Source organism: Fundulus heteroclitus, chromosome 8 (genome assembly GCF_011125445.2).
Source record: "Fundulus heteroclitus isolate FHET01 chromosome 8, MU-UCD_Fhet_4.1, whole genome shotgun sequence".
In the NCBI taxonomy this organism is placed as follows: domain Eukaryota; kingdom Metazoa; phylum Chordata; class Actinopteri; order Cyprinodontiformes; family Fundulidae; genus Fundulus; species Fundulus heteroclitus.
Genome location: NC_046368.1, coordinates 21169989 through 21182687, shown reverse-complemented (window position 1 = coordinate 21182687; position 12699 = coordinate 21169989). Strand labels below are relative to the sequence as shown.

At 39.4% G+C, this 12699-nt stretch overlaps 1 protein-coding gene across 1 annotated transcript; it reads right to left on the bottom strand.

Annotated features, from left to right (window-relative positions):
• Window positions 1-454: 454 nt before the first annotated feature.
• Window positions 455-12301, bottom strand: zgc:73226 (uncharacterized protein LOC402792 homolog). The gene is made up of 6 exons (XM_012867940.3): window positions 12091-12301; window positions 4818-4968; window positions 4540-4621; window positions 3876-3949; window positions 3158-3304; window positions 455-1225 (listed from the first exon to the last, which is right to left on the bottom strand). Exons 1-6 carry the CDS (start codon window positions 12131-12133, stop codon window positions 1177-1179), a joined length of 546 nt encoding a protein of 181 aa, XP_012723394.1. The 5' UTR covers window positions 12134-12301; the 3' UTR covers window positions 455-1176.
• Between the last annotated feature and the right edge of the window lie 398 nt (window positions 12302-12699).

Below are 12699 nucleotides of genomic sequence, written 5' to 3'. Positions count from 1 at the left end.
ATGATGTCATAGCATTTTTACTCTACTTTTGTTAGACAAGACTAAGAGTCCACAGGGTGGTGGAGCGGTCAACAGCACACGGGGAACATACACACTGAAGGATTTATCAGAATATAAACCCGGATCATTTGCCGTGATTTACCTCCCATGGAAACGGATAGAAAGCTGCAACAGATGCTGCGGTTCATTTACAGGTTGTTAACAGCACAGTTGCTTGTAAAATCCTTCATTCCTGTCGTCCAGGACTGCATGCAAATAATCTCCAGACAACCGAACTCAGAAACTAAAAATACGCGTTGTACCGCCGCCAGGGCTTACTTCAGCAAATCTTTGTGCTTCGCCGGCTAAAAAAATGCGTCGCCTTCCATGAGTTCGTTAAACGAGGCGAACATGTGTGCACCAAACGCCGCCATGCCGAGGGATGGAGAAAGACAGAAAGGAGACCAGAGTTGCATTAAGGTTTGAAGGAGTGACGTTTAATGGGATCGTAACTGTCTTTGTCAGAGGTCAAAAAATATTTAATTGCTTTCTGGAACAAAAAGCACAATCAGAACCATTTCTACATTCACCCAGCCAGCTAAAAGTCTCTACATTAGATTCAACAGTAGGGCAGCCAAAAAAAAAAAAAAAAAAAAAAAAAAAAAAAAAACCAAGAACCCCTTTTAAGCAGCTCAGGCATACAGCGGGCCATTACTTTTGACAAATGACAGACATCTTGCTTTATCAAAGATTGGGAGAATAGCTAGCACGTATTATCTACCTCATTTCATCAGAACACTCTGTTCCCATCGAACCATTTTCATCTCCCCTTATCAAAAGGATGCATTGTTCCCCTGCTCTTTCCTCTTGTATCTCGGCGATCCCTTTCTTCTGATTATGCCTTACTTGGTTGAGATCAGTGTTACTCTGCTGGAGAGTAATAGTGACCACAGTCTGACTCATTGGCCAGCATCCTTCCGCTCCTTGGGCCCTACCACATGTACATATAAACAAATAAATGCTGATAGAAAAAAGAGAGTGCTGCTGGGTAGACGGAGGTACATAGAGGCAGGTCTTATGTTTGCCCCCACGACGAAGGAACGAGGCAAATTAGTGCGGGAGAAAGGGCGGACTGTGACCTTATTGATCAGACTGTAAGTGAACAGACCGAACAGGAACACGAGCCTACAGCCAACGTCACAGTGTGCTAGCCGAGGAAGTGGCCAGTCGTTTTCCAATGTAGATGCTGAAAAGAGAGAGAGAGAAAAAAACAGCTTGTAATGATTCATCTAAACTAAATGTTTCCTCAAAGTTTGGTGGTGTTTACCACAAGAGGGAACCTTGAGGTAATATACTGGAAATAGGGAAAAAGGAAATGTTCCACCAAATTTAGCAAAGAGTGCTCTTGCACCAAGTGCCATGCTGAGATGCTTTTTACATTTACATGTTTTATTATAGCTTCTTGTTAGCCCTGTCACCCTAAAACCATGGAGTCTCAAAGTTCGAATGCACCTCTTACTTTTTCTCCACCCACAAATATTTGTGAAAAACAGAAACCACATTCAAATTTGCTAAAAAAAGCAACACATAGAAAATAAAGGAATGGATAAACTTTTTTAGGTACAGTCAAAATTGTAACAAGACCAATTACCCTTCGTTGCATAGAAAATATGATTAAATCAAATGAAAGAAAAATATCCAAAGCTGTTGCCTTGTAAGTTAACGATCTGCATTTTCTAAAATACCATCATGTCTACAATATTCAGCTCTGGGAATTAAATATCCCTCTTCTAACATTTAAAACAATGGTAAGAAAATAAATAATTTAGTTTTAATTAAACTTTTCCAAGTGGTTGTCCCTTTTTACACATAAGATATGTTAAATTACTGGGTTACCACTCTAGCATCAAGCAAATATTTCAGATTTTTTGATTTGTGTTTCATTGGAGCTGCTATCAGTTGTCATTATCTTACTGTCTAATGCCTGGTTCACAGGGCGAGATTTTAAAATCGTCAGCCGATTTTCAAAACCGGCGAGACCCTACACGTGATGATAAAAAACTGCAAATGGAACAGGTCAGACTGGTCTTAACATCTCATGGACCAGACTAGATCACTCTTAACACACATGGCAGGAATATCTCATAAGCTTATCTTAAAAGCCACGCCGATAATCAGACTGACGGAAGAGGCAGATTGGAGCAAAAACACGGCTAACTATCCTGTCATGTAAATCTGGTATAGCCAGAGTTTGTCAACACTTGTTATGCCCTCACTCAGTTCACTCAGGAGTTCGAGAGAAGGGAAACACTTAAAACATCCAGGACGGTGGGCCCTAAGCATCAGGATTGAGAAATAGAGTCAAGATAAATACTAGTTAGATTTTTGCCAGTTCCAAAGCTGATTTCTGTCATCCTAACACAAAATCAACCTAATGTATGTCATGACAAAATTATTTTATAAGCCTTTATTTTACACAACTGCTTTAGGCAGTTTTTCACGTAGGCTGTAGTTATTTACATTGCGTACTAAGTTAGCATTACGTACAGGCCCTTTCCCATTTTAAATAAGTGCAATAAGGAGATGTGTTATATTTTGAGGTTAATACCCAAAAGTAATACTGACCCACAGCATCGTAAAAACACGCTGAACCAGAGTAACTATTTGATAGAACACTATGAAGGATTAAAGCCAATATAACCACATTTACACGAACCACCGCAAAATATTCAGTTTTGATTGGAGGCGTCTGAAGATGACATATATGAGCTTTGAATCTGTAACCACTCTGACCAGGTGTTAGCCCGACTCTCCATTGACTCCCTGTTTCTCTGAACTGAGGTTGTTAAGATTGATTTCTGCAACTACTTTTATTAGGCAATGCTAATTTCTGGTCATCTCTGAGGTCGGACCTGCTGATAAAGATTTTTTCCAATTCTGATTTCCTTGTGTAACCACTCATTCAAATGTGTTCATTTCGTTTTTATTCAACAACTAAATAAAAAAAAAAAAAAAAAAAAAAAAACATCCAACAGAGGTACATTTTTGAAATCAGACGGAAAATGAAGGACTACAAGATCCTTGAGGCATTTATTCATTTGTCCGTCTTACGCGGAAGTCTTTTGCACACCTCAAAACATAAAATGACAGAAGGTGGGTTCTTGTTAATATGTCTCACCCGACTCCAAGTGTGAGCAGATGCGAAGCCAGCAAGGAGGGAACAAGAATGAGGAGAACATCGGAGGAGAAAATTCCTCTTTTCATCACCTCTGTCTTCCTAACGCTGAGGGAGCTTGGCTGTTTTGGGTGCTGAAACACAAACTCTCTGCAGAAAGAAAAGCGAGGAGTCAGAGATAAAAGATGCACAAGGATGAAAGACCCGAAAAAGGAAAAACAGAGATAATGAGAGCACGAGAGGACTGCGTAGAGGAACGATACAGGCGATCTGAGAGCAGTCAGAACTGCTAACTGTCAAATAAGCTTATTATAGTGGAGGAGATTTAGTGTCAAGTGTGGCAGAATAAATAAAAATGAAGTGGGTTCAAGTTCCTCAAAGGCACAATTCATAAATAAAGACAAAAACATGTTTCGCTGTTGAAGTTAACCTAAACAAACACACAAAACAAAGTGAATTTCAAATAGCTTGTTGGGATTTGTAAGTGAAACAGACCTGCATATTCACCTAAAGACAAAACATCTAGTAATATTTATGCTTCCCTGTATCTTCATTTAATTATGTAAGAATCGTTTTTCAGAGCGAGGGAGGCCATGGTCAGTGTTTGTATAATGTTCGTGAATACGCTTTAGTGAAAACCTTTGAAGCCAAAGCATTCGCCCGTTGCCCGAGGTTGCTGCTGTTAATTTAGCAATCAGAATCATTTAGGAACAGGTCTTACTTTGGTGGCATATTTTCAGGTCTGCTGGACCAATCCCACACCCAGTCTGTGTCTGCCCGCCGCTCAGCTTCCTCCTGCACGACCCAAAGGGAGTCAAATCACAGTCAGACATGATATCAGCGATATAAAAGCAAGTATAATGCCTGACCAGGCATCCATTATCAGAAGTGAATGGGCGACGCGGAGCCGTGAACCACGAAGACATTAAATCAATTATGAATACTCTAATGTTTCTTTTTTCACCTTTAAAATTGTACACAAGAAGTGGCTGAGAGAACTATTAAATATCTCTCGTTGTGACGCGTTGCCAAGGTAGCTTGTCTTGCCGTTACCAGCTAATTTAGAACAAGGCTATTTGACCGACATTTTTTGTAGGTGTCCTATAACACCTTTTTCACAGACGCCCTGCAGCCAATCAGAATCAAGTATTCAACCATACCATGGATGTTGTTAATACATAAACCAGGGTGAACAAAAATACCAACTATAGAACGTCTCAAACAGCATTCCACGCAAAAAAAAGACATGCTGTTAAATAGCAAATGACACAAACATATTTAAAGCAATATTTGTGTACTGTTAGTCTTGGGACTCTTGAACACAGGTTGCTCTTTTTGTTTGTCAAACAGCTCTGTCACGGGGCAACGGTTTGATAAATGAGTACCTGTATGGGGACGCAGTCACTGTCTTGCTCGCTGCCGGGTCTTGGGGAACCAGTGGACCGTGGCGTTATCACCTGTGGAGGACTGCAAACAACAAACAGACTGTTACATTGAGCCAATGAAAGGAGTGTGAAATGTCAGTGTTGCAGAAAATTATAAAGACGCTAAACCCTTGGAAATAACAGTTCCTCTCAACGAAGAGTATTGCCGAAGTTAAACCTTCTGTTTAGTAGCTTCTCAAAACAAACAACCGAAAAACAAAGTCCATCAGCATCATCACCTGTCTCTACTCCTCTCACACTCCAGCTGTGCCTCAAGGAGGATTCTCTCTAGCTCCCCCTGCAGGGAGGAGGAGATGTTGTCCTGAGGTCCTGTCAGACTTTCCCTTCGGCTCACAGCTGCAATCAGCTCCTCCAGCTCAACCCAGGAACCTGAAGAGGGAACAGCAAACATCAGCAAACATGAAGGGGCTATATTTATTCTGCTGAAGTATAAATCTCTAATTAATACCAAAAAGGATTCTGTTTGCTAAGTTTTATTTTAATACAACTTTTTTCTCTATGGGGGGAAATATCTATACACTATATTTTCAATTCAAGAGCAGGAATCCTTATTTCCTGTCTCAAATGTTGTACTGTTCACTTTCAACATTCTGTTGTCCTCATGGTTTAGGGCAGGGGTCACCAACATGGTGCCCATGGGCACCAGGTAGCCCCTAGGACCATATGTGGTGCCCTCAAGCCTGTTCAGAAAATAGCACAATCCTCCAGTGAGCTGCATAATAATAAAAACAAATATTGAACTTTATTGATCTCACAATGGAGAAATTCACTTCTGCATCTTAACCCATCCCCTTGTGGAGCAGTGGGCTGCCACTGTGCAGCTCCCAGGGAGCAATCAGGGGTTAAGGGTCTTGCTCAGGGGCCCAGAGTGCCGGCACTGGGGATCGAACCAGGTACTTGCATCCTTCTCTGAGTGCAACCACTTGGCCACGAACCCATGTAAAACGTTATTTTATTCAGTTTCTCTTCCTTTTTAATCATGGTTGTATTTCCATAGAATTAAAAACATGTTTGTATTACATAAAGTTACGGTGAGCTCTAATTCTTCTATTTCCAAGGTCAGTAGAGGTAGCCCTTAGTATGACGCAGTACCAATGGAGTAGCTCTCAGTTTCAAAAAGGTTGGTGATCCCTGGTTTAGGGGAACTTACAGTGCCCTCTACTGGCAGGTGCAAGAAAATCTTCCACCCAGCAGAGGCTTCTGCTTCTTAAAGTAAAACTATCCATATATGTAAGCTTTTAAACAAATGTACTCGACATGTTGGAAAAAAAAGTTCAGTCAAATCGTATATGTGCAACTTGTAGCCTTCAACAGTATAAAGCATGGCTATGTGTCCAGTCAGTTTGCGACCATCTGGGGTTAAACCTGTTCTAAAACGAGCAAACAGCGAAGGAGGCAGTGATCTCCTTCTATTGGCCGCCACTGTTACTAGGCAGAGTTACCACTTTGGTCCCAGAGAGAGCAAACAGAAGAATCTGGGTGCAGAGAGAACAGATCTGAGTGGGCAGGTTTCATGTGCACAGGGAAGAAGTTTGGGCAGGAGGTGAAGGACGCAAACAGGAGGAGATGACATTTGTGCATTCAACTGGAACGCAGACATAACACAGAGAGAAGAGTTCAGAGGCCAAGCTTTATAACATTTGTGACTGAAAATAAATACCCCTGCTATCAGTAAAAACATACATTCAAAAGTAATGAGAAAAACGTCTGAGTTAATTGCCCCCCTTCACCAATTTGTAGCCCGATTCTATATTAATGTAGTTTCTTCACATCCTACTTTTATTTCATACCCGCAGCAAAGCATTTTGTTACCATACACCATATCATACACTGTATATCAGTTTATTTCGTATTTGTGAGGAAATACTAGGATAAATATCCATAAAAATGCTCAAATCGCTTGTATAATGTAATTCAGTTTAATACTATTTTAGGGTTTCATATTATACATTATTTCCATTGATCATGATTCTAATTGCAGATTGGGCAAATTATTTCTTATAAGGCATTAGAAATTATGAACCCTGGTCAAATCAAATTATCTTTAGGTGACCTTGTACGAATAGATAGATAGTATTTATTAGAGTCACATGATCAGATTTCCTTACAGTAAGGCATAAACAGGAGGAGTGAATCAGAATCAGATATACTTTAATAATCTCAGAGGGAAATTACTGAATGCTGCTTATTAAGACGATGCAATCAACTGGGTTCCCTTAGATAGGAAATGTTTTGACCAATCTGTATAATTTGACCCAATCTGTATAATCTGATTGAATTTGACTTTGGAAGGAGCCTTGAGATGACATGTTTCATGAACTGGCGCTATATAAATAAAATTTAATTGAAAACTACATGTATCATTTGTTTTCAGAGTCGGTACAAAACATCCACACGGTTGGTAGGAAACCCGCGAACAGTTGGTAAGAAATGTCCCTTTGCAGGCGTCTCCTTTTTCTATCCAAAAAAATGTGAACACTATGCATCCAAAACTGCAAAAGTTCAAAATGGAACCCATTTCAGACAAAAAAAAAGGCTTCTCCATGTGAACTTGTATTGATTCCATCTTCATAAATGTCTTGTTGTTTTGAAACATTCAGGTTCCTTTTACTCGGATGCTTTCTTGCCTGTGTAACATGCCTTTTTAATGAATTACTTATGCCGGTCCTGTTGCACAAGATCAACCCTTTCGTTAAATTAATTAATCGATTAAAACCAAATTAGATTCAAAGCTGTAATATTCATGTCAAGCATATTAATGGAGAGAAAGGTCATGTGGATGAAGTGGTTTCCTTTCAAATGCCTCAGCGTTGAGTGGATGCTGAATAAACATGTGCGTGATGTGCACTGACGTGTGGTGACTCACAGATGTCTCGAATGCCCTGGTGTGACCTTATAAGACCCACAAGACCGTGCTGAATGGGCTCCTGCTGGGCGAGACGGATGCATTCAACACATTTGTGCAAAAAAAAAAAAAAAAAAAAAAAACGAGCTAAAGGGAGAAACATAGAAATCTTGCGTCTTTCTGTCAATGAGCTCTGAAGATGGCCACAGCAGAATGTATGAATGAATGGACACAGAGGTTTACTGAGTGCCGGGGCAGGAAGGATTTGGACACGCACACTGGTGTGTGTGGCGCGCACACGCCCACAGCTAAACAGTGGGGCACGGCTAACTCAGGCTGACAGCATGCTGGCTTACATAAGATCTTATTTCTGTTTCAGATTAGCTATTCACCCTTTCTTGCCCTCCCTATTGTTTCTCTCCTGCAACTGTGTTTCTCTCTCTCACACACACAGACAACATTTTCAAAATAGCTCACCTAAACCTCCTACAGAAGTATACATCTTCTTTACTCGGCTCACTCTAATCTTCACTTTACCCAAGTTTACAAGTCTGTGTGACTACAGAAACGACAGCGGAGGGGGCAAAAAGCACAAGTGGATGCTGTGCTGTAGGAAGGGGTAGGAGGGCAGAGGGAACTGTGCCATTGCCCTAGTTGTTTTGCTACAGAGAGGTTGGTATGACATAACTGTGCCGCTGCCTGACTTATCTGTAGCCATTCTGGATCCGTTTCTATGCAGTCCCATACAGAGTCATCGGTGCAGCTGCCAAATCAGCTTTATGTAATGTGAAGAAGAGCTGGATGCTGAAAGATTCATTGACTTGCAAACAGATTCGCGATTGGTTTCCTGCATAGTACAAGCTTGTTTAGAAAATATGGACATATACACAGTGTGAGATGAAACCTTAAAGGTGTTTCAGAAGAGAAAGACAGTTTCTCGATACTCATGGTTTGTTCATAAAAAAATAACTTTGTGTGTGCCATAAAAGGTAAAGGACAAAAAGTCTAGTTTCTTCATTTTCTTAAATTAAATTATTGAAACACTATTAACTCAAAATAAGGTAAGATCAATTCTATCACATTTGCCACATTTTATTCATTAACGCACGCTAAAGCCTAAGTGCTACTTTCTTTTCCCTAAGAAATCACCAAGCCGATACCAGTAAATCTTAGTGGAGCGATGGAGCATAAAGCTCCAGTCAAGATTATGTCATCTCAACCCCATCTGCTTTAATGATTTAATAATTCCTCATCAGATAATTTGAATTTGTAGAAGCAGGCTGGGACTTTGGATTGATCTGTTTTAATATTCTAAATATTATAATTGAGTAATTAAAATTGCAGTGCAGGGTCAATCCTACAGTCAGAGGGTATTTTAAATATTCAGATATGCACCAATCAGAGCTTTGTGGCCAGTTTCAGATCTCTGGTTTTAGTAGAGCTTTGATCTGCTGACACCAATCTAAGCCAATTCTGATTCCCCCGTAAGAACTGTAATGTCTAAACATATAAGTTCATATGTTTTTCAAGCCTTCTTGCCCTGGGAGGTTAATAATTATTGATATCACGGCCAGACATGGATGAAATTGGAGAGAGAAGTCATTGTAAAACAGTATTTTACTTGTGTTTTAAAACAAATGCAAGGATTTTGCTAAATTGTAATAATAATATTACATAAATAATTCTTCAAAATGGCTTCAGCATCTTATATTAGTGATTAGTTTGGTTATCATTACAAAAACACCTGTCGTTTTGGGTTTTTCAAACAGAATGCAGATGCTTACCTTAACACTGAGGCTGCCAGTATTTCTGCCAATTCAATGGCAGGCAGAGGTTGAAAACTTAAAAGTTTAAAACGGAAACACTTTGATTGCACACGCTCGGCCTTGTTATCTGCTAAACGCATTGCTCTCTCTCTCTCTCACAACCAGCAAAAATCCAAAACACGTCTGGACATGTCGCTGAAAACAAAACTTTTGTGTCTCCTCTCTGTTAATTTGAACATCTTGCTGATCCTGAAAATATTTACTTTTGAGTTGGAATAGCATCCACAGCAAAGAATTTAGTTTTTACCCTAACCATTGCCATATTTTTTGGTTCTCTGACTGGTTAAACAAGAAACTAGAATTTGTAAAAGGCATCATAAAGCCAACCTGGCAAGCCAGATTCATACTGTGTAGCACTCCCTGTTCTGCACATTATGACTCTGGATATGCTCCCATATAATCCGTTAAGATAAGGGAGAGACATTTAGCAAAACTTTCCGAGCTGATTGGGCAAAAAGACACCTAGTGCCCACCTACCAAAGGATTGTTTTAGCCTATCCAGGTATCAAATGAATATGTCGTAAGCAGCAGGCGCCACGAGAAACCACAATAAGTGACACCGGTCAAGGCACGCTTATTTGGATAGTGATGGTCTAGACAATTGTGGATTATGACAAAACATGTGATATCATCCTCCTGCGCTGCCATGCTCGGCTGTGGGCTCGGGGGCTCTTGTTTTTGTCACAGCTGGTATGTCTTAAACCATAATACTGCCACGTGATTGGCCCGACACGGTTTGGTTCTGGCCCAAACGGTTAAGACGGGAGCAGGACCAGATGGATTCCCGTGTGTTTGTGAACGCACAAATACCACGAGTATTCAGCTTTGCAGGCCAGATTATCATATAGTACTAACAATTATTCAGTAAAAATGTATATCTATCGATAGTCATGTGGTATGATAGAAAAAAAAGGGTAAATGAAAAGTACAATAGAAGAACAGTTTTCCTTCATTTTTCTATCTAGCCTATCATGTAGGTTAATATTACCGTCATTAATTCCCCCCAACCAATCACAAACGCAGAGCCAGGAACAGCCAGTCACAAAGCTCTGCCCCTTCAAAGAGTTCAGAGAGCACAGGATCTTTTTTTTTTTTTTTTTAATAACAGTTTTGGTAAAACGTTGGTTGACTAAAGGTTTGAGTTTGAATTCAGTGTTTGTGTGTTCTGTATCTAAAAATAATGTCATTAAGCAACAGCATAAAATGGCTGGGGCTGCACTTAAAATATATGTTTAGAATGATATTGATAATTATCGATATCGATCAATATGACTTCTATTTTTTATATATATCGTCCAGCCCTAGTACTAACAGCAGCAATGTTTTATGCCAGAAGCAGCTGGTGTATTGTAAATCATGAAAGTCCACCTATGGAGGTAGAAGGAGCAAAAGTGGAATAACTTTTCAAACTATTAATTTGATTCCAGATTTTTGTTTTTTGCAGGATTCCATTTCCCCTGTATTTTTTTTAAATTTGACAGTCTACTGTCTTAAAATTTTAATCTGATTTTCTCCACTTTATTCATTAAATGCATCAAACTAAGAGTTCCCTCTTTTTTTCAGTCTATAAATATATCAACCAACATGTACTGTGGTGATTTTATTTTTCAATTCGCAATTTCTTATATTTCTATGGGATTCAAAAACGACCTTTATCGCAGAAGAAAAAAATCTGAATTGGTTGGTCAGCGCTCAAAAAACTCGTTGTCGACCAGTAAAAGTTGGATCGGTGCATTTTAAGTTTTTGGTTTATTGGTTTGTTTTTTATTTATTTATGGTCACTCTCCCTCACCGATTGGTTAGATTTGGCTATTAAATTTGTCCAATAAAATAAATTCAAATACTTACATTTATCCATAAAAGATATCTTGTTCAGAAAAGATAATTTGTTTCAAATACGATTTTTCAGAGAGCTAACACTGTGATATAAATTCTGTTAAATCATTACCAGCACTTAATTGTCTGATTGTAAAGAATGCTTTAAACATGAGGTAAAATGTTTTGACTTACTTATAAGTAACAGTTAGTTAGGCCATCTATCTATCTATCTATATCTATCTATCTATCTATCTATCTATCTATCTATCTATCTATCTATCTATCTCTCTATCTATCTATCTATCTATCTATCTCTCTATCTCTCTATCTATCTATCTATATATATATATATATATATATATATATATATATATATATATATATATATATATATATATATATATATATTAATGTCACAAGGTACAACTTAAGAAAGTGCATTGGGGCTGTGTGTGTGTCATAATTTACAGTACTGAAATAATCATGTCCAGTCCTGGATGAACAAACAAACCTGTTTTCCAAAACATGCTCTCACTGTTTGACCCCTCCTTCCACTGATCCACATGTTTTACCCAACATCCTCGGTGCCAAGCAATGTGCAGCCTGCATAGAGGAGCTATAAGTGTCAGAAAATCTTCACAGCCTAATTGGCTTACAGAGATGCAAGAAGGTGAGTCAGGGAATCCGTTTACACAATGGACGAGGCAGTGGTAACAACAATGACAGTAAAAGTGGCAGTGCCTCATTCTGACTGTCTGCCATGTGTCCACTGACAATTACCAAGTCTAAATTATTTTGATCAGACCTACATATGTTCTTACTAGACGAATGTTCTATTTAAGCCCCTGAAATAATAATGAAAAAGACAAAAACAAAACCAAAGCCGCACAACAATAGCAGAAAAAAAAAAGACCCGCCTTAATGCTGTGAAATAAAAACGTGTGTGTGTGTTAGGAGACAGCTGGAGCAGCACGGCCTGGTCCATGCCTCAGCATCACTTACCGTAAAGTCCGTCCTCTGGTGTCTCCGTGTCGGAGTGAGACATTCTTGCTGCTTAGAGGTTGGGAAAGAGAGAGCTCGGAGAGACAGAGCGGAGAGGACAAACAGGTGAAAACGAGTGCCTGTCCTGTACAAGTCTCCTTCAGTCACTCCTGTTTGTACAAACGTTTTGTGGACACCGGACACTAACGCTGCGCTAATCCGCTCCCCTCCCCTCCCCTCCCTGTGCCGACTCTCTCCTCCGCTTCCCCCGCCTCCACCTGCTGCTTCCACGTGTCACAAGGACAGAGGTAAACAAAGCAACCCGTAATCTCAGCAGATACAAAACAACCTCACCGACAGTAAGGTTAATGTGTCCGTGTCTCCCTCATCATTAGGGAAAAAGGATCAAAATGACATTAGACAGTTTAATATGTTTAGATTATTTTTGAAGCCTCAAAAAAAAAAAAAAAAAAAAAAAAAAAAAACGTAAGCTACATTTTTTTGGTTTGTTTGAATAAACACAGACTAAACATTTACAACACAATAGATTTGGAAAGCGACCAACCCGCCTCAGAAACAGATGGAGGATGCGATCATTTTAAATAGGAGATTAATGACAAAAACACTGCT

Excerpts from the sequence above, each read along its gene's own strand:
- zgc:73226 (XM_012867940.3), bottom strand. The coding sequence starts at position 12,133 with ATGTCTCACTCCGACACGGAGACACCAGAGGACGGACTTTACG. Across the intron at positions 4,622-4,817 it reads TGTGAGAGGAGTAGAGACAG|TCCTCCACAGGTGATAACGC; the intron begins GTGATGATGCTG and ends TGTTGTTTGCAG. Across the intron at positions 3,305-3,875 it reads CCTGAAAATATGCCACCAAA|AGAGTTTGTGTTTCAGCACC; the intron begins GTAAGACCTGTT and ends TTCTTTCTGCAG.